The sequence below is a fragment of the Desmodus rotundus genome, chromosome 10 (assembly GCF_022682495.2).
Source record: "Desmodus rotundus isolate HL8 chromosome 10, HLdesRot8A.1, whole genome shotgun sequence".
NCBI classification, from domain to species: Eukaryota; Metazoa; Chordata; class Mammalia; order Chiroptera; family Phyllostomidae; genus Desmodus; species Desmodus rotundus.
In genome coordinates, this window is record NC_071396.1 from 46294734 (window position 1) to 46320917 (window position 26184).

The following is a 26184-nucleotide window of genomic DNA, read 5'->3' on the forward strand; positions in this document are numbered from 1 at the left end:
AAATAACAAAAGTTCCATCGAACCAATTCGCAGGAAAATCGGCCCGTCACGAAGTAAGACGTTTCCTGCACTGCCAGCTTCACCACTCTGGGCTCCGCGAGCCCCTCGGAAGATTGCTGCCACCCCCCAGACACAGCTGAGCGGCCTCTGGAGAGAGAGACGGGCCTGTGTTCTCCCGAATTTGGCTTCCCTTAACATTCGTCTGGCCCAGGTGACAGCTCTAAACACACAAACTCCACGTTGTTCAGAAAACTAAGAAGCCATTCATCTGTTCATTCCCCTCAGCCCACCACAAGCCTAGAGAGGCTGAATGGTGCCCTTTTTGCAAAGCTGCCAGGTTGGCCAGGGCACAACGGGTCCCTTCCGTGAGCAAGGAAACCACCACTCATTTTAACAAGTTAGCTTCTCAATTCCAGCTTCTGCTTGTTGGGAGGCTCAGATTTAAACAGGCCTTTTTCTGTAATACACACACCTTCATTCCTCTCCTTTGTCCCCGGATCGTTTCAGTTCTCTTACTGGTGAGCTGTCATGAACTCAAGGTTATTTTACACAATATTCTGACATGCTGCATGCAACAGACAGGTATCCGTACCTGGCACCTGACTGGATGTGCCCAGTACCCAGTATGTGCCAAAACCTCTGGACACATTCAACAAAGTTCACTTTGAAACAGCTGCACGTCATTATGGGCCTGATGCAGACAGTATGACAAACGCCGAGGCCAGCAGGTCTGGGGTGATCAGTTACACAACATTCTAGAACTAAACCTGATACCTTTTTGGAATTGTTACTTCCAGATATCCATAAAAAGGAATTCTGCCTAAAAATGTTATCATTGAATAGAAAAAAAAAAATGTTATTTGTTGAAACTGGGTAACGTCTATGCAGTTACTATTCTACTTTGTGAATGTTGGAAATTTAACCTTCACCCAAGGGTATGTTTGATTTTGAGAAGGGAGAAACATCGATTGGTTGTTTCCCACATGCTCCAACCTGGGATCGAGCCTACAACCTAGGTATGTGCCCTGACCGAGAATCAAACCCACAACCTTTTGATGTACGGGATGCTCCAACTGAGCCACCCAGCCAGGCTCCACCATGTTATTTCTTAAATTATGAATGTATGGCAGAATTCTAAAACCCCCAATGACCCATGCCTTCATAGGACCTGCCCTTGAGTGTGGGAGGGACCTGCGAATATCAGTCTTGCGATTAGGCTGCCATATGGCACAGGTGACTTCGAGATCCTCCTCAGTGGGCCTGACCCAATCAGGTGAGCCCTTAAAAGGGTTAGGCAAGTTTTGGGGTATAATATACAACATGGTGACCATAATTAATGAGGCTGTGTTGTATATTTGAAAATTGCTGTGAGTATAGATCTTAAAAGTTCTTGTAAGAAAAAATTATAACTGTATGGTGATAGATGTTAACTAGACTTACTGTGATTATTTTGCAATATATACAAACATTGAATCATTAAATTGTTGTATACCTAAAACTAATATAATGTGAATTCCATCTCAATAAAAATAAATAAAATAACCTTTACGGGGCGAGGGGGGACTCCACATGAGCCTGGAGAGGACCCCAAGCTCCAGATGAGAACAGTCTGGCTGACATCCTAATTTCCACCTTGCAAGAAACTTAACAGAGAGCCCGGCAACACCGTGCTGGGGTTTCTGACCTGTACACCAGTGAGATGAGTGTTGTTTGTAAGCCACTAAATTTGGGGTAACTTGTTACGCAACAATAGAAAACTAAAAATATCACGCACACACACACATACACAGAGAACCAAGGGTCAAAGAAAAAGACCAAATGCCCGTTTACTTACACTTTTATTAATAAAGACAACAGAAGGACGAGGAGGTTTCAATATTTTATTCAAGTTTTATTTTAAGTGATGTTAATTACAGCATTTGAAAGGGGTGATCTAGTTCCACACAATGGAAGACTCTACGATGTACCCATTAAACTGCCAAAAAATAAACCGAGTGGCGAGGACTCAACAGGGGACTAATTTAGGTTCCGAGTGTTGTCACCACGTGATCACAGTCACAGAGACTCTCCCCAGCGCGCAGCTGGGGCTCTTAGAAGCAGTTTCACACTCTGGTGCGCGGGCAAAAGAACCACAACGGGGCGGGGGGGTAAGTCCTGAATTATTGGCCTCATCACGCCCACCTTCTCCACCCCAAAATGGCACAAAAGAACCAGCTACCACATCCTGCAAACTACTTTTGGTGTAAAAGAGGTGATGGACCGGGGTGGAAACAGGTCATGAAAATCTGTCTAAAAAAGTCCCTTCGGATGAGTTTGTACACATCGTCCAACAGGGAACCTCTCTCAGGGCAGGAAATCAAGGTCAAGTCTCTGGAAGTCACGATTTCATTCGTTGTAGCGATACAAATGTACAAAGTGCTTACAGATCATCAGCTTCCACTTGCAGCCACTTCTAGATAAAAAAGAAACCTGACATCTCTAGAGGGGCCACCGAGTCCCCCCAAGTCTACAGCTGAAAGGACCTTTTTTGGAATCGGGTTTCTTCTGTACCTCTGAAAGGGTAACACCTTAAAGCTGAATCATCTTTAAACCTGGAGGTCTAACATGATATTTAGCAATACTTGCATCCCAGACATACAACATTAAAAGGTACACTAAATTCTGAAGGTAGCTATGCTGCAAAATAGTTTAAAATTAAACGATTGTACAGTCTTCATTTATGCTTGAAATTCCAGTCCTAGACCAAGCTTGTGGCCACCTGCGTTGACATTCTTGCCATCCAGCAGAGCTGACAGCGTCAGTTTGATACCTGCAGGGGGGGAACCGGGGAGAGGGAAAGGAGAGGTATATAGAAAAGAGAAGAAAAGTTAACACTCGGAGGAACGCTGGAGCACACTGGCAAAACCACGCCAAATCCAAAACCAGCTCCAGCTGTGTGACCAGGGGCAAAACCACGTGGCCCTTCACACGCGGCTACTTCCTGCCATCTGACTACTTAACAGTAGCCTAGGATGAGCTTACACAACCATCGGCGTTACTCCACCGCCTACCCAAACCCACATTCCTTTTCTCTTTCATCATCTCCTGCTACCACTAATCTCTCTACCAGAGGCAGCAAGCAGTAGGCTTCTTCAGCAATAGCCCCAGAAATGAAACCCCAGTCATGAATGAGACACCGACGTCTTCCACTCACATTCACAGGACGCGCGTGCACCCACACAACTGATATTTTCCCTAGAATCGCCTGAATCTGACATCATGTACTCTTCAATGTGCAGGGTTCAAAGGCCCCACTCATCTGAAGTAACCCCAAGGTGGTATCAGCTCCTGCGGCTCTAACACACCCGGGACTGGCCTGGCCGACTGTGCAGGGGAAACCTGCACACCAGGCTCACCATGAGGATGACTTACAGGCTGGTTTTAAGAACCAGCTGGACATTAGTTAGCAAGCATTATGCACACAGGAGGGGGGAGAAGCGGGAAAGAAAAGAACCAGAAATGTAACATGTCAGCTTTGCTCTTCTTCTCTGCTTACTGCTTCTCCTACTCTCTGAATGTTTTCTAATGACTGCACACCTTTATAAACACTTCATTATAAAACTTAATGGACTCTCTTTCAACGTACTACACAGGCATTTTATAAGCAGTAACATAAAGCAGCAAACAAGAACCACAATTTTTTTTTTTAAGACAAAGAACTAGACGTGGCTGGTGTGGCTCAGTGGACTGAGGGCTGGCCTGCGAACCAAAGGGTCACCAGTTCAGTTCCCAGTCAGGGCACATGCCTGGGTTGCGGGCCAGGTCCCCTGTAGGGGGTGCACAAGAGGCAACGACACATTGATGTTTCTCTCCCTCTCTTTCTCCCTCCCTCCCTTCCTGTCAAAAAATAAATAAAATCTTTTAAAAAAAAGAGACAAAGGACCAATTTCACACACAGCCAACACATACCTGGCTTTAGTGTCTGAGTGTATCCGAGCCCTATCAGGCTGGAGTTGTTCACCTTAGCCTGGAAAAGGGAAACACACAGAATGAAAATGCTTAAAACTTCACACTTCCATCTCCGAAACAAGAAAGAGCTTTTAAATCAACCAACTCTGAACTTCAGAATCAAACTCTCTTTTTTCGTGACGACTTTGTTTATGGGATTCATTAAATTCACAATGAAACACATGAAATTTGGGAGACTGGTCTCCAAAGGGAAACGCAACACAATTTTCCATTAAAACAAAGTTATTATTTACATTTGATTCCCGAAGGTATGAATGCCCAGTTTCCTTTATACTGAGTAGGTCTGCATTCAAGTTATAACAGGCTGGGGCACTTTCATTCATGGGCAGAGAGAGAAAAGGCTTTCTTGTGTGTAAGATTTCATCAAGATTTATTTGCTGGGATCAAGGAAAACAGAGCAAAAGTTAGACGGGGGGGGGGGGGGGGTGAGGCTTTTTTTTTTAAAGGCAGAGAATACTATTAGAATTCTCTCTTCATGAAAACAGAAGCAGAAATCTCACTGACTGACAGGAAAGTTCAGACTGACAAGCCTGAGTTCAGAACGGATGCTGGAGCAACTTCAGTGCTTAGTGAAATAGGTGCAGGAAAGCAGTTGAATCCATAATTATTTTGCCCTCATTACTCTGCCTGAGTTGTAGGGATATCTGGGCCTCTCCCTGGCCTCTTTCTGGCGAAATGAGGAGGGGTCAGGAGCAGAGGACGCTCAGGCCACAAGACCACCACGCCCCACCTTGCCCCACCACGCCCCAGTGAAAGCTGTGCTGTGTTTTCCGGCTCAATGCTCCCGTCAGCCAGAGCAGAGCAGGGAAAGGAAGGCTGGCGGTCAGTGTCCTGTCTAGCTGTTCCTTGTTGCTCATAGTACCCAAATAGCAAGGCCTCCCCTCTCCTTCAGTTTTTAAAAAGGAAGCCAAATTCAGTTTCTCTTTCAGGAGACTTAAAATGGGCTGTCTGTAAGTTACACAAACCAGCCCCGAACCCATCTTGCAACATGAGATTTCCTCACTCCACCCCAAAAGGGGTGCAGCCGGCAGTTCCCTGTGATGAGGGACTGAGCTCAACAAGACTTCATGTGAAAACTGTGCAGCAACCCAGGGCCCGTGAGCAAGGCGACAGGCGCTGCAAGGGAAGGGGCCAAGTGCCCGGCCCCAGGCCTGTGTTCTCAACGTGCAGCACAGGGGCAAAGACGGGTAAATGGGGGGATCGACACTTAGCACCTTAGCATTTCAAGGGGACCCCCTTTCCAGTCTGCAGCAGGAACAGCAGCTGCTTAGAGGCACCTTACTGAGCCAGGCTGGGTCACATGCGGGCCCTAGCACTTACCAAATGTCTGCCCTGGGGCAAGTTACTCAACTTCTCTAAGCTTCCAGGTTCCCCATTTGTGATAACAGGGATGGAATGATTTAAAAAAGAAAAAAAGAGGTACCTACTTCAAATGGGGCTGTGTAAGAAATACAGTAACCCACAAATAATGGACTCCGCACAGTGCCTGGCTCCCACAGAAAGTAGTATTACTCCTGGCAGTTTCCTTATTTTGACCTCTTTTCACAGTAAGAAGATCTCTAGCCAAAGCATGGGATCCCAGCAATCCGGAAGGATTCCAGCCTGGGTCAGGGGGGCCCAGGTGATGCCTGACTCTGCAGGTACCCACCGAGAAGCAGGCGTCGGGGTCAATCTGATACTTGGCTGCTATTCCGAAGCGAGTGTTACTGTTTCCTGCTGTCCAGGCGAGATTGACGGCCGTCTCCAACTTCTTGTTCACCTTCTGGTAAATGGAGCCACCAAACTCTGTCCCGTCGTTTCTGCAAACAAGCACAGCACAGATGCCCAGCCGCCCAGGAAGGCAGGCTAGAGCAGGGCAGAGCTGCCCAAGCTCAAGAGAGGGCAGGGAGGCTGTAAAAGGATGGACCTGATCACAAAACAGGTACCAAATTGCAGGCAGCCTGGCAGGAATGGAACAGACAGGAGAGCCGGGGTTGTTCGGAGGAAGGGAAGACGCAAAGGTTGCTAGGTCAACTGCTCAGGCTGCACTGAACTTGAAGTTTGCCTCCAAAATATTCTTTAAAAATAGATGCAGCAACAAGGCCATTAGGATTCTGGATTCGGAGTGATTTCTTTCTCCTGCTGCTAATGTTATTACTTTTATAAATGTTCCTATCGCAAAAATGGTAAGGGCAGGGCAGCAAATGAGACGAGAACACAGCCAGAGAACCAGCAAGCGAGGCTAGGACGGCGTTCCTCAGAAGGCACAGGCTGGCCGTTAGCACCACCAGCTACTGCCACAGCCGAGCCAGCTCCTTGGAGAAGAGGCGATCACCTGTGATTCAGACTGGCCCACCTGTGCACACTGTTGGTCCAAGCAGCAACAAGCAACATCACCGGTCCAGGTAGGGTTTGAAAAAGAGCTACTTGCTTCTTACAAAATGTTTCTGGTCTTTCAAAATGGAATGAAATGCAGCTGGCCAGACTCCTTCCTCTCTTCCAAACCACACCACATCGACTCCAGCCTCGTGAATGGGCCCTTCCCCTCCCTGACATTCTCAACACAGACACTGTCAAAGTTCTGCCTCATCATTTCGGTGGTTTCCAGGGGAAATGGCACTGGAAGCCGTTAAGGCAGAGCCCACGTGCTTTGGAATCCAGAGCTCAGAGCTCACTAACCCAAGAACAAATGCACTGCAAAGCCTGCTTCTCACCCACACAACCTCCATAAAGTAGGTGCTCATTAAACACATTCTAAAGTCTTACACTTTCCCCGAAATGCGGCCAGACGTTGTCCTTCCAGAAACTACAAGCACCACTTGGCTCACAGGCAATCCTGACTTCTTCAGGAAGTCCGAACATGCTACACAACAGCCGCTTGTCAGACACAGTAGATTTGAGGCCTGACCGGTGTGGCTCAGTTTGGTTGGGTGACCCCTCACAAAGTGAAAGGTCGCCAGTTTGATTCCTGGTCGGGGCACAGGCCTGGGTCGTGGGTTCGGTCCACAGTTGGGACATGTGCGAGAGGCAACCGATCAATGTTTCTCTCCCTCTCTTTCTCCCTACCCTTCCCCTCTCTCTAAAAATAAACAAATAAAACCTTTTATAAAAAAGAAAAAAATAACAGATTTGAGTGGCTTTGGTATACCTCAAACGGGTATGTTTTCTTGGGCTTAAATGTGTTTTATAAAAAATCAGACTTTTCTATATATTCTAAAATGAGCATCACAGCCTTCCTGGTACCGAGCTCTGAAAACCACAAAGAGAGGGAACTCATTCCAATTCCTCCCCAAGGAGCACAAAGAGCATCTGTTACACATCTGGGCCTCAGCAAGCGCAGGGCAGCCCGGGTTAGCTTGTCAGCTGATTCCATGCCAGGTTCCCAAATAAGCCGCGCCCACTTCTTAAAAACCAGGAAGCTCAGGTACAACAGAGAAAACAGCAACCAACCATCGTTCTTCCTAAACTGATGCCAACTCCCGGTTCCAAACCGAGGAAGCACTTTCCATGGCAGTCAGAACTCTAATTAAAAAGCGCTTCCACACTTGTAATAGTTTCCCACGACTTTGGTGTGTTACTTTTTCTGAATTGGCATAACCTTTCTGCCCCCTGCGGACGTCCATTTCTGTGAGTTCCAGCACATGTGCAGATTCGAGTGCCTCCCACCACCAGCAGGAGGAAGGGCAGTCCCATCCCCCCAGCTCCCCCTGCCACTCCTTTGTAGTCACAACCCCCACACTCCCCGAACCACTGGGCTGTCCATCTCTGTAGGTTTCCTGTGACTTTTTTCGTTTTAAAAGACTCAAAATTTAGACCCTGCCAGTGTGGTTCAGTTGGTTGGGCATCGCCCCGCAAATCAGAAGGTCCAACTCCCGGTCAGAGCACATGCCTGGGTTGCAGGTTCAATCCCTGGTCAGGGCACACACTGGAGGCAACCATTTGATGTTTCTCTCTCACATCAATGTTTCCCTCCCTCTCTTTCTCCCTCCCTTCCCCTTGCTCTCAAAATAAATAAATAAAATCTTAAAAATAAAATCTCAAAATTTACTAGTAATATTTATTTATTATACTATATTAATTATAGATATGTCCTCAAAAAATGCATGAATGGAAATGTGATTCATTTAGACACTAAAACCATTTACTTGTCTCTAAGTTTCAGGAGTCACTTCTTTAGTGCCCTCTAGTGGACAGAAGGAAGTTTGGTGAAGTTATACCCCACCAGCGCCACAGGTTAGCTCCTCGTGCCTACCGGGATTCCACGGGTGAAATTTTTGTTTCCCTAACCTAAATCAGCACTCCAAGTCTCCAGTTTGATTACAAGGGGCTCCCTCTAACCTATCATTGTGTCTTCCCTTCACTACACTGTCTGAGAACTAATAAGCTTTTTTAAGTGTCCCACCATCCAGAGAGGACACCATGTTACACTGAGAAAACTGTCTTGTAATTTGTGTCCCGTGCCTGGGTTCCGGCAAGCCGAGCCTCGTAGGCAACATGCAGGGAAAGAGAGAGAGCTGCACCTCCGCCCCCCATTTTGTTAGCTAAAACCTAAAGGACCTCCAATGTCTGTATCGCTGCAGGGAGGGGACACTCCTCTGGACTGACACCGCACCCTCGCTGTCACTGGTCAGTCACCCCGTGCATGCCGGGGACACCACTTACTGTGCACAGAGGAGAAAGAACCTAAGTCACGCCCGGAACGGTGAGGTGGGGCGCAGACAACAGAAGCCCTCCGTTTGCTCATCTGATGCCAGCAAACTCATTCACAGCGATTAAAACTCAAGCTTAGGAAACCACCATGAAGACCAGTCCCCTGCTGCACACACTCGCACACCCACACTCACACACACTTACACGTTAGTGTGGAGCTGGAATTCATCGGTCTTGTAGCCAACCGCAAAGTTGCTCTGGGTCACTCGAGACTTGGCGGTCTCAAAATTCATCTGGTAGCCGGCCAGCCAGCCCTCGTAGCCCAGCACCACGGCGCCGCGGACCGAGGGCCCGGCGATGTCGAAGTCCACGTCGCAGCCCAGGTTGATGTGCTCCCGCTTGTACCCTGTCTTGATCTTAGCGTTCTTTTTCCTGAAGGAAAAGAAATCGTGTTACCATCAGAAGCTAAGTCACCTGGAGACAGCCATGCCAACAAAGGCAGATTAAAAAAAAAAGAATTCCAGTTTCAATAGGGAGGTGGGGGTCCAGGTCGCTGCTGAGCCACAGTGGGAAGAACACAAGCAAATCCAGTCTGCAGAAATGGCACAAGACAAGTGAGAACACGAGCGAGAAGAACAAGCACCAAGTCCTTTTGTTTCACTCCCCCTCTCCCTGCGTCAGGTAGTGGCCCACACAGGCGTTTGTTGGGTAGAGCGCCACCATGCAGTTACGTAACAGATGCCTCTTCGCGATGCTACAAGACTGTGGTAAGGATACATTTGTCTGCCCTCGCTGGTGTGGCTCAGTGGATTGAGTGGTGGCCTGAGAACCAAAGGATCGCCAGTTCGATTCCCAATCAGGCACATGAAAGGCAATCACACATCGATGTTTCTTTCCTTTTTCTCCCTCCCTTTCCCCTCTCTCTAATACAAATAAAATCTTCAAAAATACATTCCTTATGGAGGCACTCAGTCTTCTTACTTCGTGCCTCACTTAAGTAAAAAAGAAGCAAATAGACAGCTTTTAATTCTGTATTCCTGAGATCCCAGGCCAGGAAGACCCCAGATCCTGTCCGCTGACCCCAGATTTGTATGTCTGACCAGATCGGGGGGTGCCTCCCTTGCCTGTGACTCAAGACGCAGCATCCCAGCATCCCTCAGGAAGGGTAGGGGTTGTGTCGCACACAAACACATCACCACCATGCCTTGCGCCGCGGGTCAACACTGGACAAGACCACATCTCTCACGTGACACTCGGACTACGTGCGCCTGAGTGTTTCTGCCCCTCGGCTACAAAGTGGGCGCCTCCCGCCTTGCACGTGGCAGACTGAGTTCTCAGCAGAGGCCACAGGAAAAGCCTGCGCAGCCCTGTCCAGCCCAGCTCCATTCGCAGTGAGACTGAGGCTTCCCAGCACACGGCCGGCGGGCCCTCAATTCCACTCCCCCCTAAAGGAAACCAGGCTCCTCGGAGAGACAGTCGGTGCCAGGTCGGGGCAGGAAAGGTGCGAGGTGAGCTGGAGGCATCCACCAGAGCTGCAAGGCCTGTGTACTGGGGCCGGGGCAACAGGACTGGGGGCCTCACCGGGAGAGCCTCCCAGGGGCTCCAGACATGGGGCCATGTGAGTATTCTTAAAAATAATCCTGGCACCCTGGCTGTTTACTTCAAATAATCTGCACGTGGCGGGGATTCATTATGAACGTACAAATAAAACATGATTGGCCACAGGTCGACGATTCCTAAAGCCGGTGACAGGAACATGATGAGGGTTTAATATACTTTTCTGCATTCTTTGGTATGTTTGAAACGTTCCACAATAAAAAGTGTGACGGTTAAACATCCCGGGTCCCCAGTGAGACAGGAATTTCAGAGGTCACAGTTGAAGATAAAGCCAAGACCCTTCCTGAGTGGCAGTGACACTTGCAACTCTTGTTCGAGTTGCTTCTGCACATTTTCACAAGCTTTGGAGGAAAAGCCCAATAACCAAACCAATTATTTCTCAATAAGAAAAACTCAAACCTATCAGGGCCAGCCTGCTCTTTTCGGGAAGAAGCCTGGATTTGGGCCAAGCATCTAACTGACACCGGGCTGGGTAGAGTGATTGATGAGAAGACAGCTGCCCAGAGCTGACGCCGAGAAAGCGAGGGAGACGGAGAGAGGTAGCAACCAGGCACGGTGTGGCAGCTGGCCCGTGTACACAGCACCTCCACGCGGTGTCTCCCTGGCTTCCGGCCAAGGACACAAGGTCCCAGCGAGTGGGCAGTGCTGGGCAGTGACTCTGGTTGCCCTCCAGGTTTCTGATCTAATGCAGCATTCCACTGCTCGCGACTTCAACGGTGGTGCTAACGCGACAAGCAATTGAGAGAGGCGGCTGTATCTGTGCTGGGCGCGCGGTGTGGGCGCTGGTCCCTAGAGGTCTGCAGAGCCGCCCAGATGCGGTCTCCACTCAGTGCCTCAGGGAAGCCGGGGGGCCTTCCCCCGCTCCACCCCTCGGCCGCTCTGCAAAGCCAGCTTTCATTTCCATCCTCCATCCAGTAGAATGTGGGCACCTTGGTTTCAGAGCACCATTCTTCGAGAAGAGGAATCAACTTTTTGGAGAATTGGCTGATAGCAGGACTAGCGAAAAGCAAGAAGATGAGCCTGAAGCATCTTCTGAAGAAGGGCTCAAAAACACACACACACACAAAAAAAAAAACCCACCAGGGACTTATTCAAAATATACACAATGTCAACATGAAGTGCTCCCAATGGCCATATCCAGGGGCAATATGAGTAAGAAAATAAATATCTGTGAACCCATACTGATATCAGTAAATAAGTGGTAAAATAAATAAATGGAGAAGAAAGAAAAACTCTTCCTCACAGCAGAATCCCAATTAATAAATTCGGAAGGAAGGAATGACGGGAACAGGCCAAGCAAAATGGTTGCAGGCAAACACCACCAATGGATACTTTGTGAGTCAAAGTATAAGAAACAGAATATTTACAAAGTCTCAAAGTATCTCCCCACAAAATAATGAGTAAATAAGTATCTCCCCACTTACTATTTACAAACAGTAGATTTCTAGAGAAAGCTGGCAGGCACCACTTCAATCAAGTGATGGAAGTTAATTAGTGAGGCACGTTGACCTACATAGCTCCTGATACTTTGAAGCACCACAATGGACACAACACAACCTCACTCCTATGGCTGGCAAAACTGCACAGCATAACCTGCCCTGGCTGGTGTGGCTCAGTGGGTGAAGGATGTACGAGACTCTACACACCATCCGTGCCACATTCTTGCATGTGTTAAATACAAAATATTTCAAAATAAGAAGTTAAATAAAAGCCTTCCCTCTTATGTGTAAAACTGCAGGACCCGGAAACTCCTCCGCCACCTCCCAAAGGTAGTGTGGAATCTCTTACAGGTCCCGAAGGGCGCCACCCAGGGCAGCGGGCAAAGTCCCAGTCCCAGGCAGCACAGTCAAGCACGTGGGCACAGGCGCCAGCCCCACGTCCTATCAGAGGCTCTCTGGGTAAGTTCTCCCGTCACGCCAGGGTGCTAGGCAGGGAGGCAATACCGCTGCAGGAGAAACGCCAGCAGACTTGAGAACAAGAGCACACTCAGCTCCCGGCCACAGGCTTCAGATCATCCATAACCAAGCTACAAAAGACTGTAACCTGCGGAGGCCGGAGCCCCATCTGCCCAGCCCCTTCTGGTCGCCCCGCGCCTAGGACAGGGTCTGAGCTCAGGAGATCCGATCCTCCCTCTAATAAACACCTGCCAGGCGGGTGGGGGCGGTAAAGGGTAAAGGAAGCCCAATATACGGTGACGGAAGATCTGTCTTGGGGTGGTGGGCACACAGTGCCATATACAGGCCATGTGTCACCGACATGCACTCTGGAAACCTACATAATCTTAACCTATGCTGCCCCACAAATCTAATTTCACACACACCCGGCCGGGTAGTTCAGGTGGTCAGAGTCTCGCTCGGACACGCCAAGGCCGCACGTCCAGTCCTGGCCAGGGCACGTGCAAGGAGCAACCAATGATGCGCAAACAAGTGGAACAACGCACCCACATTTCTCTCTCTCCAAATCAATAAATAAAAAAATTCTTAAGGACATTTGTCAGAAGACAAAAAAGAAAGGGGGAAACAATATAGAGTGGCAGAAAATGCATTTCATAATGCCACTGAGTTGTACACTTAAAAGAAGGCGCGGGTGGTCAATTTCATGGGTGCATTTGACCGCATTTTAGGAAACTAAACTATGAAATGAAGCGCACGCCCTCGGGCCTGTCATCAGTGCACAACAGGGCCTTCCCCGGGCCCGGGAGACCGCTGCTCTGCGCAGAAAAAAGCAAGCGTGGGCTCTTCTCTTCTGGAGAGCGACTGCTCGGGAAAGCACCCTGCAGGTGAGGCAGACCGACACACCGACACACCGTCCTGCCCTTCGGGAGGTGCCCAGGAACCATCACGCCTAACTGGTTTGTGGCTGGAGAGCCTGGGGCAAAAGGTGTGGCCTCGGGAGCCAACTCGCAGCGAAGCCCACACCCCACACGCTCTTGGTGTCCTTAGGAAGCTCTTCCTAGGAAAGGGCCCTCCACACCTGAAATACGGGGCCGGCACCGCAGACCCGCTAGCCCCTGCTTCCGAACGGCGCCGGCCGCCCTACAGCCTCCGCCACTCGCGTGACCAGCAGCCCCACTCACGTGCAAGGGAGCGTAACTGGACCAGAAATCGAGCGGCCCCCACGGCCAAGGCCGGGACAACGCGCATGGCCAGCGCAGGGAAAACAGACGAGGCTCTTACCCAGTGTTTGGTGAGAAGGACGAGTCAAAGGTCAGCTTCAGTCCACGCGCAAGCTGGACAGAAAGAAATGGGCCAGGAGGGTTAGGCACGGGGCGGGCGGGCAGGCGTCAGTGCAAACACCACCCTCCCGCAGGCGCCCGCACCTGGTCCTCCACGGTGATCTCCGTGCCCAGCGTGTTGTCCGTGTTCCACTTCTCCGTGAACGTCAGCCCGTACTCTGTCCACCTGTACTTGGTTTCCAGGCTGCCCGTCACTTTGGTGGTCTCGGTGTTGGCTGAGCCCGAGCTCGTGAATTCCTGTAGAGGAGGGAGGCAGTCACGGTCACGGCCTGCATGCCGGCCCTTCACCTTGCGTCACCCCACCCTGCACTTTCCCACGTGCAGCAGGTGGCACCTGAATGGGTGGGAAAAAGCTAATTCTGCAGTGCATTTAAGTAGAGGGGGCTAAAGGAGTCTGCTAGTTCAAACAGTCTCGTGGGGAATCCTTCATCAGGAGACAGCCTCCTTCCTCCCCCGTAACTCTTCAGTCTGTACAGGAAGGCACTTGGTCCCTCCCTCCCACCTCCAGCCTCGTACAGAGAAAAAGCACTGAGCTAAAGCTGACATTGCAGTAATTCAACCCCAAACCTCCTGCCTTCCAACAATTACCACATGCACCATCTAAAAGGGACGATTAAGATTTTTCAAATAATTATGTGGCATTGAATACAAATCAATTGTGAAATTAAGAAACACAAGAAACCCTGGCCAGTGTGGCTCAGTTGGTGGGAGCATCATCCTGTAAACAGAAAGGTCGCAGGTTCGATTCCTGGTCAGGGCACATGCCTAGGCTGTGGGTTTGATCCATGTTTCTCTCTTGCATCAATGTTTCTCTCCCTCTCTCTCCCCCTCCCTTCTCCTCTCTCTAAAATCAATAATCATGTCCTAGGATAGGATGGGGAGGGGAGGGGAGGGGAGGGGAGGGGAGGGGAGGGGAGGGGAGGGGAGGGGAGGGGAGGGGAAACACAAGGAAAAATAAAAACCTGACTCCTGCCCCATATACTTGAGAGTATTAAGGGCTGCTGAACTGAGGACCTATTAGTGTGGTTCCCCTGGGCCACCCGTCCCACAGAGGATGAAATAAATGTGACAACTACTAACCACCATAAGCATGACAGTCCCTTCATCTGACTCCGCCACCCTGGACACGGCAGTTTTTTACCAATCTATAATAAACACCGTGCTCCGTGAGGATCAGACAACTTACCAGTCCATTCTCAGATTTTGTTTTCAACTCGAGTTTTATTAAGCCGAATCCTAAAGAAAGAAGGTGGTAACTGTTAATAGGTGCACTAAGTAACTCGGGAGCAGCACCTCTGCCTCCCTTGTGCACGTTCAGATGCCACGGGCGCAGAGGGCGCAGAGGGCGCAGAGGGCGCAGAGGGCGCAGAGGGCGCAGAGGGCGCGGCTCGCTGCTGCCTGCCTGCGCGCAGAGCTCAGCCGCCAGGGCTCCGTGGCAGCCAGAACAGGCACCCGCCCCACCTGGCCCCACCTGCGTGGCCAGTGGGGTCTGAGGACAAGGTGCATGGCGGTGTGGGCAAGTGCCCGTGGATGGGCTACATGTAGAACTCCCACTCCACTGTGGCGGTACCCACGGAGCCGCTGCCCGCCGGGGAGGGAGAACAGGAATGCCCACTGGCCTGCAGCCCCTTGCGAGCCCACCCCCACTGAGTGCACAACCACAACAGCCTTCCTGGCCATAGAAAGCTTCTCTCTTTCCCCTGATGTGAAAGTTCTGAGAGCTGCCCAACCTGCGACGGGCAAGCCCCAAACATGCCGGTCCAGCCTGGGAGCGGAAAGGCCCTCCCGGCAACACTCACCGTAGCCCTTGGTGAAGACGTCCCGGGCGGGTTTGCCGAGATCAACATACGTGGGCGGCACGGCCATCTTCTGCTGCAAAAGAAGCACCAGAGTGAATGCACGGGTGACCACGGAAAGCAGTGTCCCATCTGTATAAACTACCAGGTACAGCGACCACTGAAGGCCCCACACAGCACGGAGTCCCGGGCACCTGTTCCCTCGGGTGTGGGCACGGCGGCAGGGCTGTCCCAGGCCTCCTTCGGCGGCGGCCAGAGCCCCAGACACCCGGTAAGTTTCTGTGGACGGCAGGTCAGCCTGACTTCAGAGCGCGTCTCCAGAGCAGAGGCCGGCATATAGCAGGAGTCGGTAAATATTTGCTGAATGAATGAATGGTCAGACACGTTCCCACGAGCCCGCTACTTTACTGAACCGCACAACTCTTGCCAATAAAAGATATCATCTTACAAAATTTTGATCGCTAGGACATTAAATGCCCCGACTAGAAATCAGAGATTTTCATGGAGGCCTATTTTCCACACAGGTCTGATGTCATTAGTTCAACAACTGTTTACAGTGTACCTAATATTTGCCAGCATGGACCCAACTTTTTTTAAAAGATTTTATGTAGTTACTTTTAAAGAGATGGGAAGGGAGGGGGAAAGAGAAGGAGAGAAACATCAGTGTGTGAGAGATACACCAGTCGGTTGCCTCTCACACACCCGCAACAGGGGACCTGGCCCACAACCCAGGCATGTACCCTGACTGGGAATCGAACCAGCGACCTTTCTGTTTGCAGCCCGCACTCAATCCACTGGGCCACACCAGCCAGGGCCCAGAATGCACCCAACTTCTCAAAAAACTCTTACATCTTAGTGGAATCCACTTTTAGAGTATCATATTCCTCATGGAGAATATAGTAAAAGCTGATTAGGCAACTCTTCACATGAAAGGCAATGTACGAACATCCCCCCCCAAAAAAAATTTAATTCAAACATTTATTGAGCTCCGATGTGACTTTTTTCTTTAAAACCCGCTATCGAAGTACTACTTGGGATTGTTGCATATCACCAAGTCAGTCAACAAGCATTTATGTTGCGCTTGGTACTCAAGGAAGGCGAGCAATTCACAGAGTCCTTGCCTCAGAGACCGCACCGCGCCCCTCGGAGGCTCTGCTCGGACAGACAGGCACAGAATTAAAAGTCCAAAGCCAGACAGCGTCATCCTCTGCGCCTGAGCCACCCCCAGCGTCATTAGCCCGCAGGTCAACTAACCAGAGGACGGTTCCATTAATTTGTGAAATGCAGCACGTCCGAACGACCAGGCTGACGCTGCACACACTGCACCTGAAGCCACAGCTGCTCACACGAATAAACACCTGCATGGCACGCTCCTGGTGGGGCGAACCCACAGAAAAGTGGTCCCCAGGATCCCGGGGGAACACCACCACAATCGGAAGCCCCACTCCTGACCCAGACCAACTTCAGACACCTTGCAGGGGGCCCACAAAACCAAGGAGTGCTTGGGAAAAGAAACGCCCATAAACTTCCACAATCTGACAGGATAAACTGTGGTCCAGGTCCTATCTTACTTTTTTCCAGGTTTCGCTGATTCTGCCCCGACCCACTTGTGTGGCAGAGCACAGGAGCAGCCGCTCACGCAGTCCTATTTTTGTTGCTGTTATTTCTCACACATGGTCAGTCTAGAAGCACAGGCAGCTCCGCCCACCTGAGGGTCAGGGCACAAAGATGGGGAAGATCCGTTTTTAAGCTGCCCCCACTGGCTCTTCCAAGTCTAGAGACTCCCCTTCCACCCCAAACCAACTCCATGGGCACACGCACTCCAGGGGCGGAACCGGAAACCATCCACCCTCCTCCCGTTAAATACCCTCAGCCTAAGGCATATGCCCCAGCATGGCCCCCTCCCAGGAGAAGCAACCAGACAACCCCAGATAGAAGGCTGAGGTACTGCAGCCCCAAGAAAACTTGCAGAACATCTCGGCAAGCCTCCCAGAACATTCTCCACCCACGGCAGCACCAACAGGTACCTGGACTTCAGCACGGCCTCCTCCCCAGCTGGGCCCCAGACTCAGCCGCGGGGTGAGGGGCGAGCAGTCCGGGGTGTTATCTCTGAGTCAGCCAAGATCTTCCTGCAGCCCAGGGGCCAGGGCCTTTTCCATGCCCTCCCTGGCTCTGGGAGCAGCCTCACCAGACAGAGTGGCTGGCACATCTGGACAGGCCTGTCCCCCAGGGAAAAGGCAGAACACTCCCCCTTTAACGTTCCCCAGATGCCCTCTCTCATCACTAATCCCCAACACCAAACAGGCAAAGCCACCTGCCAAAACCCGCTCCATGCTCAGCAAACATCGCCCTGAGTACAGGTCGCCAAGGAGATTACGGTCCAAAGGAGGTGGGGTAGCAGAGGGCTCACAGACAAGGCCGGGCTCTCCTCGGAGCTCCAGGTCAGCCCCAAACCCAACCCTTGGCCAGAGGGAGCACCCACCATGGGGGCAGGAGGATGACCCCTTCACTAAGCTCCCCCAACCCTCTGAGGGAAGGCCTGAGGCCGCTCTGCCTCTCAGAGCTCAGCTTTCTACAACTGCAAATATCAGCCAGAAAATGCCCATTGTACACAGTTCTCAGCACCGCTTCAGGAAGAGTTTTATTATAGAAGTAACGATTCCATTCATGTTTTTCAAGCCAGTACTGGAGGGAAGGGAATTCCACATTCTGCTTTCTCACTTAATTCTGCGCCTGCACTGGGAGGCGGAACCCTGGCCCTGGGCCCTTCCTCTGCCCGCATCAGCTCACCACCTGTCCCCACAGGGTCCACCCCACGTGTCTGCAGAAGCCCAGCCTCCAGCCCTAGACAGATGGAAATCAGACAACCGCAGAAGGGGAGAGGCAGGACCCCAGGTCTGGGCCTTGGGGATGGAATACAGTCCCCAAGGAAAAGTGAGGGATGGGCAGGGCCAGTGAAGCAGACCTGCCTACAGTCACCAAGGACTTTGAGAAGGACCAGTAAATCACACCAGGAGACAGGAGCCCCTGGTTCCCCTCCACTGCCTGCCAGCCTACCTACCCAACCTTCCCCTGGCTGACCTTGAACAATTATGCAAGCTCCTCTCCGGCTCAGGAATGAAAATCCAGTCCACACTGGAAGCTCAGGGGGAGAGATAGTATATCACCCAGCACGGACTGCGTCACACTTACATAACCTCTGTCTGGGGGGACATACCCTCCTCGGCTGCGTGTCAGTGACAGCTGCTCTGCTCCCAGCCCCACCTCTGCCCCCACAAATGCACACCTACCCCCAAATCACACCTTGAACTCAAAGCATCCCAGAGCCTGTCATGCATAAATTTATCCAAAGCCTGGAAAAAGCTATGTGTGCAAAGATGCCAAGGCTGGCACACAGTAGGTACTCAATGTAAATGTCCGTTTCATGAGTAAATGTGCGATGAGCATCAAAGTGTTTTTATAGTAGGGGGGAAAAGAAAGAAACTAAGTATCTGACAGCAGGGACTAAGTCAATGACAATGTAACCAGGAAGTAGGAGCTCCTGCCACAGCGCCACCAAGGATAGGGGACAGGGAGACCCACAACCAGCGCCCCTCCCCAACTTGGGCGGGAGGAGAGCTGAACTCGGGCTGAGGAGACCAAGTGCCCTCAGAGGGAGCATTGCCACCGACCCCAGAACCACGCGTGGGCTCGTGGGCTGTGGGGAGCCACTTCAGGGGGACTGACACGCCTGTGTTTGGGAAACCCACTCAACCAACAGATCAGCAAAAATGAAAGTGGCAGTATTGACTATCAGGATGGAAAATGGTTACTCCCAGTCACGCCAAGTGGGAGAACAGGGTACAGTCCAGCCCTTTTGCAGCCAACTGCTGGCAGTGCCCAAGTGGGCATGCACGAACCCTGAGGGCAATTCTACTGCTGGGGGCTCACCCACCACAGCCCCCGGGGGTACGGGAGGAGGCTCACCACAGTGTGATTTGTAACACGAAACCCAGAAGCAACCTAAATGTCAATCAACAGGCGAATGAAAAAAAATTAAGGTACTTGCAAACTAAGGAGCACCATGTGGTAAGCAAGCCAAAAGAATGAGGTGAATTTATACATGGCGGCCATAGAGACAGAGTTAAGTGCACAAAGCAAGTCACAGAAAGTCCGCAGTCCCGTGGCCTTAGAGGAAAGCCTCTTCATGTTCACGCACTTGCGAATGAAGGGAAAGGGATGGCGGGGCCAGGGCCGACCTGCAAACGCCGCTGCTTCTGCAAAGCAAAGGGCACGTAGGGAAGGGGTGCAGCTCAAACAGGATTTTCATATCTCATCCTACTTCACTATTTCTCTGTATATATTGATTTTTTTTTTAAGAACAGAAAATTTAAACATCCAACCGGTGTGTGTGAAACGATCCACGAGGCCACAGCAGGAGCACCAACAGGAAAAGCTGCCCGCAAGGTGTCCACACTGGTTCCGAGAAGAGAGTCAAACCGCACTGAGAGGGCAGGGTTAACAGGGTTAACGGTGGTGGGCATGCTCCGCTCCCAGGTGGCCACCTGCGGCTTTGGCCGCCCAGCCCAGAAGGCAGGAGCAGGGCAGAGCTCCCCGGGCTTACTCAGCCTGAAAATCGCCTGCGGCACTTGCTCAGAAGCCTCCTTCCCGCCCTCTCAGCCTTTGCTGCCTAACCGGCAGGGCTGCCTGCAGGAGCCCCTGAGAAGGCCGGGCTCTCCCCCTGCACAGAGCATCCCCCAGAACCCCCACTAGAAGTCTGCGTGATCTTTTCTCTGCAGAGAATCCAGGCAGCGGAGCCGTGGTGGCCTTCACAGAGCCGGCCACCAAAGCCGTGGCTGACACAGGGAGCGGAGTGGCCATGGTCCCCAAAGCCCAGTCAGGAATGGCTGGGAGGAACAGTCTAGATGCAGGTAACACCCAATGGGGTAAAGACCACATCTGCTAGAACAAGGGTCTCCCAGGGCTAGGGCCAAACACCAGGAAGACCCAGGCCACAGCATTCCCCCGCCCATCAGGGTGCCCGGCCACAGGGCAGAGACTGCTGGGAGGGGTGGGAGCCAGCAGCCAGGCCAGCCAGCACCAGCCATCCTAACCTGTGTCACATCAGACAAGCCACTCACACCTTCTATCCCCAGGGTCTCATGTTGCTCATCTGTACAATGGGCCTAACGACAGTGCCTTTCTACTGGAGTCGTTGCAAGGACTGAGCTAACAGGCAGAGGTTGAGGACTGTGGGGCACTGCTGGCACTCAATAAACAGTGGTGGTAACCACACCCCTTATTCTGGTAGTCTGTTTGTCCCTCCATGTTGGGAACTGCCCTGCCTGGTTTCAGAAGCTGTAAACCCCCATGGCTAAGGCTGAGTGAGAGACCTTGGGACCATAAGCCACTAAGGAGACAAAGCTTATCTCCCTGGCAGGAGCACCGCCTCTGCCCACTTTACTTCACCCTGCCTGGCCCGCAGTGCATGACCAGTTAGCCAATGACGGGTAAGATTCCTCAAGGGAGGGACGACCTAAGACAGGCACGGTCACGAGGGGGCCCTCAGGGAAGGACTTGGGGGGCTACAGAGAAAGGGGATGATGGACCCTCACCCCTCAGCTTTGACATGGCCTGAGTCCTCATTCCTTCTGCAAGAAGTCTCCTAATCACTTGACTGCCTTACTTACTTCCCCTGTCTGACTTAAGCCTGAAACAATGCTGGAGGTGGGTGCGGCCCTGTGCTGGAAAGGGCGGGTTCCCTGGGCAATCAGGCTTGAGAAAGAATGCATAAAATCCTGTGAGACCTGCTTTGCTAATACCCTCAATTTAAATGATAAGGGTCCAAGCAAGAAATGAGTTTGTTTCCCCAAAGTTTTATGGCCCTTTAGCTACCTGACCCTGACTCAGAATAAGCCCTCAGAGTTCTTTGAATGTTATCTATTGTTTGACCATTACTGCCTGACAATGACTGACGAGCTTTACCTATACGCCCTGTATTCCTATGCAAATAAACCAATAAACCAAAGTCCATTGAGGAACAGGCTCCTGGCCCTTCTCCTTTGAGAGTCTGGCCACCTTTCCTCCCCAAGCAGATCATGTCTTGGTAGACTTACTCTCAGCCAGGACGCCCCGGGCACTGTAGGCCAGTACCCGCGTCACCTCCACATCCACTTTCCTCCTCCACCCGACTCTGCACCTCCAGACCTGATCGTTATAGAGACTGTCACCCATGGGTGACGTTTCGGTTTGGCCAACAGGAGGCATCAGCAGAAGATGGGCGTGAGGCTGGGGCAAGCATCCCCAGGCTCCCTCCTTGCTGGACCTTGGATGGGCAGTGGCTACTTTCTATTACCCAAGCCCACAGCTCCTGCCAAGGGGCTCCTCCCAGTCCCAAAGAATCCCTGGGGCCCCACCCTCTACCCGCACCTTTGTGAATAACCCCTTCATTATGCTTTTTAATTTTTTTGTATTACCCTGTGTGAGTGTGTACCCAATTCCTGAGGCCCTTGACCAACAAGGCAATTGTCACATCACCACCAGCACCCTAGCTTCCCCCTGGGAAGGGACAGCTGTAGGAAAGCTCGCGGCTCTGCTGTTTCTCTAACACACGGATCCTAGGTGGTTCCGGCAGGGCAGAACTGGGCCAGCCTGTAGGAGGGACGTCAGACCAACCAGGGACTGGTACACAAGCACCTTCCCCCTAATTCTGGGGGTCAGAGAAAGCAACGTCCCCAGCAGGAGGCCAGCCCAGCTGTGAGGCTGTGAAGGCCAATCAGCACCTTCAGGAGCCTCCCCACGTACTCCACCCCACACCTCCTCGCCAGGAAGAGGCAGCCCAGGAGAACAGCCCCAGGAGGCTGGCAGAGCCCGTGCCCCATGCTCTGGTAGCAGGTCTGTGTTCCCAGCGCAGCTGTCTGCCCCTCCCCCTCCCACATCAGTCTCAGGCAGGGCGGCCCTGCAGGCGGTGCTTCTATTTTCATCTGTGCTGGGTGCTGGGTGCTGGGCCACCACCGGCACCACCTTCCGCCAGCCTCAAGAGAATGTAGCTGACTTGGGGGCAGCCTGCCCACCCACCCACTGAGAAGAGAAGGCCTGGGCTGGCAGGAAACGTGCCAAGAGCCGGGTCCCAGGCACACCCAGAGCTGCTCCATGACCTCAGGCACTACACGGTCCCGGGAGCCGCACACCTGGCTTGGCTCACCAGGTCAAAGGAGACAGTGCCGGGGAGGGTGGACTCGGGAGCCCGGCAGCCCTGAGTTCCTCTCCCACTCTACCACCCTCTAGACCGGCGACCGTGGGCAAGTCACGACCTATCTGCACCTCAATCTTTCCTCGGCTCTAATGTGGGGAAAGGGTACCCAGCTCCGCATTCCTGTGAGGCCTAATTTAGATCAACACAAGGCACTTGGTACAACGGCTGGTACCTGGTAGGTGTGCGACAAGCCCAGGTATTTTATTTCAGGCTTTCGTTTTATATACTTCTCATCATAATCAGGGCCGCCATGTAGGCTGCCCAAAGGTCACCCTGAACCACAGGGTCCTCCCTGACCATAAGGAGGTGTTATATAGCTGAATACTGTCCTGCCAGGTCCTGGAAGAATGCCTCCCACCTTGTCCCAGGAGAGCTCATGCCCCCGACAGACACCCAGCGCCAGAGACCTGGTAACCAACAGGAGTGACCCCGCCGCCCGCTGTCCGTGGACAGCCAGCCTACACACGAGGATGGGCACGCTCACTCCCTTCAGTGTAAAGGAATGACTTTCCTGGAACAGCAAAAGGCGGTCGCCTCTACCAGCCCCTCCCAAAGGCCCCCTGGAGGGTCACCCGCAGTGTGACAGCCTCAGCACTGGGCAGCCCAACACGGAGCGGGGTGGCCCTGGCTGGATACCTCACTGCTCTGTGCTCCAGCCTCCTGACCTGGGAAACGGCAGCGACAGGCCTTGGAAGATGGTCCCACCGCAGCACCATGGGGGGCAGTGGCGGGGAGGCCCACGACTGGCACCCCTACCCCCACCCCACCCCTACCCCCACCCGGGGCCTGAGGAGTCACAAGGCATCAGTCAAGCTCCCGGGGCGGGCGGTGCTGGGCAGGCCCTCAGTAACCAGCGACTGTGAGAAACTGAGGAACAGGAAGAGTGACTTGGCCTGAAGGCTCAGTCTGCTCTCCAGGACTCCGCAGCACAGCTCTGGTCAAAGGGCCGAGATTTCCCTTCTGGTTCACCCCCCCACCTCCACCCCCCTGAGCAGGCAGGAAATCCGAGCACTGGGCTCAAGCCCAGCTGAGGATCCACTGCTCACCCAGAGCAGGCTGGGGGCGGGGGGGCAAGACCACAGACGTCTGAGCACCGAGGTGCAGCCTTCAGGCTTGGCTGGCTCTCAGCCACACACAGGCCTCCTTGTCACTGCCACCAAAGATGTCACGCTGTGAGAAATGCCATCAAGGGCAAAGTGGACTTCGGTGCCTCGAGAGCATTTTTCTGGAAAAGATTGGGGTGAATGTAGCCCATGACCACCAGCTTGGAGGTCACTGTCCACCCCTGCCTAGTGTCCAGCAGGACGAGAGGCCCACAGGCAACTCCTTACTATAACTCCCCCAAGCCCCAGCGCTTGTGTCTACAAACAGCCCCTGCCACCAGCCTAGGGAACAGCAGAGATAGAGCCAAGTAATCAACCGAGAGCGGCGCCCCTCCCCAGGGTCGAGCTCTTTATTCAGGTCAACTGCAGCAGAAGCCATCGGAGAGGCACAGGCCCAAGGCCTTTAGGAGAATTCCCACTCACCCTGCACTGCAAGCCCAGAAACACCAGTTCCACAGGTTTCCAGCCGGACTTGGGAAGTCACAGAATGAAGACGCAGCTTTTCAAATGAGAAACAGTGTTGCCTCGCTGCTCTGGGCTGCACGCGCTGTGGCAGCTCTTTAGTACGTGGGGCTGTCACTAGGCCAGGCTATTTTCCGGGAGGGAGGGAGATGTGTGTGTCCCTCAGAAAGGACCTCCAGGATCGAGGGACTCTGGTCGGGGCCTGCAGCCACCAGAGAGGGCCATTCAGTGATTCCACCAATGCTTAATGAGCACCTACTATGAGGCACTGGCTGGAAGGGTAAAAACTGCCCTGTCAACAGGGTGAGTCAACTCTTAGATGGAAAGCAAGTGTATTCACCCCACAGAGCTTCTCGAGTACCTACCGTGTGCCAGGCGCCAGCACCCCGGGCACTGAAAACAAGGCTGCAAGGGCTGAGGCCTGCGGGTGTGGGGACTCAGTCCAGGGCTGGCGGGGAGGAGGCGAGAGCCCTGGGCAGTGTGCCCTGGCCCTGCCAACAGCGTAGTAGGCCCACCTCCCCATCTCCTCTGGAGAAAACGGTGGAGGGGATGGGGCTCCAGGTGGAACAGGCCTAGGCTCAGCCCAGGTCCGCGCCCACACTCAACTTCCTGCTCCAGCCTGACCCTGTCTGTCTGTAAACTTAAAGGATTTTTCACAAATATCCTGAAAAGTACTCAACACCTGGCACACAAATGATTAATAACACCTCATGTTTAAATTAACACGGGCTCCCATTTCTTGGACCTTTTCCAGAACACCACGTGGAGCAGGAGTCCACTGGGGAGAGGCCAGACCGGCAAAAACAGCCTCAAGGGTAAGGGTCAGGCTTCTCCCGAGGCCTTCTCCTTGCCAGGCACCGTTCTGAGGGCTTCACGTTCAGCAATTCATTTCAACTCTTCCCAAAAATCCAGGGAAGGAGAGCTGTAATTGCTCCCGTTCTACAGATGGGAACGCTGAGCCGCGGCGTCCTCCCCGCGGTGTGACCTTGGACAAGTCTCCAGGGCTGTGGGCCTCAGATCCAAAGGGCTCTGAACCAGCTTCACGAACGCCACGTTTAGTTCGTGAACGAGGGACCGACACAGGAGTCCTTGCCAAGGACACAGAGGCCACGTTGTTCTTTCGGGGCCTCCTTATCTTGGGCCTAACCTCCTGCCCTGGCCGCGGCCCCTGCGGCCTAAGTCGACTCTGGGCCTCCAGTTCCGCCCTGGTGGCGCTGGCACACGCGTCCAGTGCTGGGCGCCAGCTTCTCCGGGCGTGGATCGGACAGGGCGTGAGGGACGGGGGGCGCCGGACCATGGTGGGGCCATGAGCTCATCCCTTCGGGGACAGCGTGGCCCGCCCCGGGCCGGGGTCTCTACCCGGGGAGCGTGGGCGGCGGGCGGGTCCCGCCCGGCCCGTGCTGGCGGGATCGAGGGCCAGAGGGCGCCGCGGGAGAAGGTCACCTAGACCTGCAGCCGGCAGGGCCTCCACGCGACGGCCCGCGCCCTTCCACCAGCGACACCCTGCAGGCTCTGACCCCCGGCGCCCCCGGATGTCCGGCCTCCAGCTCCCCGACCCGGGCCCGCTCGCCACCCGCCCGCGCGGCCTGCTCTGCCCGCCGCTGACCAGGAGGCCCGCATGGGCCGCTCCCGCTCCCTCCTAGGCCTTCGCCTGTCCATCCCCCCTCCTCCCCCTCAGCTCCCCCGGGCCCAGCGCACGGCCAGGAGCAGAGGCAGAGCCCCGGCCTCTCTCCGCTGCGCCTACCTCGGAGGCAGTGGCGGTGGGCTCAGCGGTGGGCTCGGCGGAGGCTACGGCGGGGACTGCGGCGCAAGGAACCAGCGAGCCGCGGGCCGAGGGCGGAGCGGCGGGACGGCGGGACCGCGGCGGCGCGGACCCGCCCCGACCCTGCGCGCCTGGCAGGCCGAGCTCCGCCCCAGGGCCCGCCCCGGACACCGCCCAGTCCCCGCCCGGGTGCCCATTCCGCTCCGGTGCGGCGAAGTGCACTTGCCGTGTGCGTGCACAGGGACACGCGTGCGGGCCGCCCGCGCCAGGCAGTCTGCCGGCAATCCCGCGGGGCGGCGGCGTGTTCGGGTTAGCTCCCGGGGGGCCGGGGGATGCCC

The 26184-nt window shown here is 53.4% G+C and overlaps 1 protein-coding gene across 4 annotated transcripts; it reads right to left on the minus strand.

Annotated features, from left to right (window-relative positions):
• Positions 1 to 1866: 1866 nt before the first annotated feature.
• On the minus strand, positions 1867 to 25975 carry VDAC1 (voltage dependent anion channel 1). 4 transcript variants are annotated; one of them, XM_024575167.3, is made up of 9 exons: positions 25829 to 25975; positions 15289 to 15361; positions 14676 to 14725; positions 13574 to 13726; positions 13431 to 13483; positions 8842 to 9069; positions 5657 to 5807; positions 3949 to 4006; positions 1867 to 2809 (listed from the first exon to the last, which is right to left on the minus strand). In XM_024575167.3, the coding sequence occupies exons 2-9, from the start codon at positions 15353 to 15355 to the stop codon at positions 2718 to 2720; spliced, it is 852 nt and encodes a 283-aa protein (XP_024430935.2). In that variant the 5' UTR covers positions 15356 to 15361; positions 25829 to 25975; the 3' UTR covers positions 1867 to 2717. The 4 variants fall into 4 exon arrangements, with proteins under 4 accessions (XP_024430935.2, XP_024430937.2, XP_053768891.1 ...); XM_024575169.3 differs by having other exon boundaries at positions 15289 to 15358; positions 25829 to 25947; XM_053912916.1 differs by lacking the exon at positions 25829 to 25975 and adding an exon at positions 18367 to 18385 and having other exon boundaries at positions 15289 to 15358.
• Between the last annotated feature and the right edge of the window lie 209 nt (positions 25976 to 26184).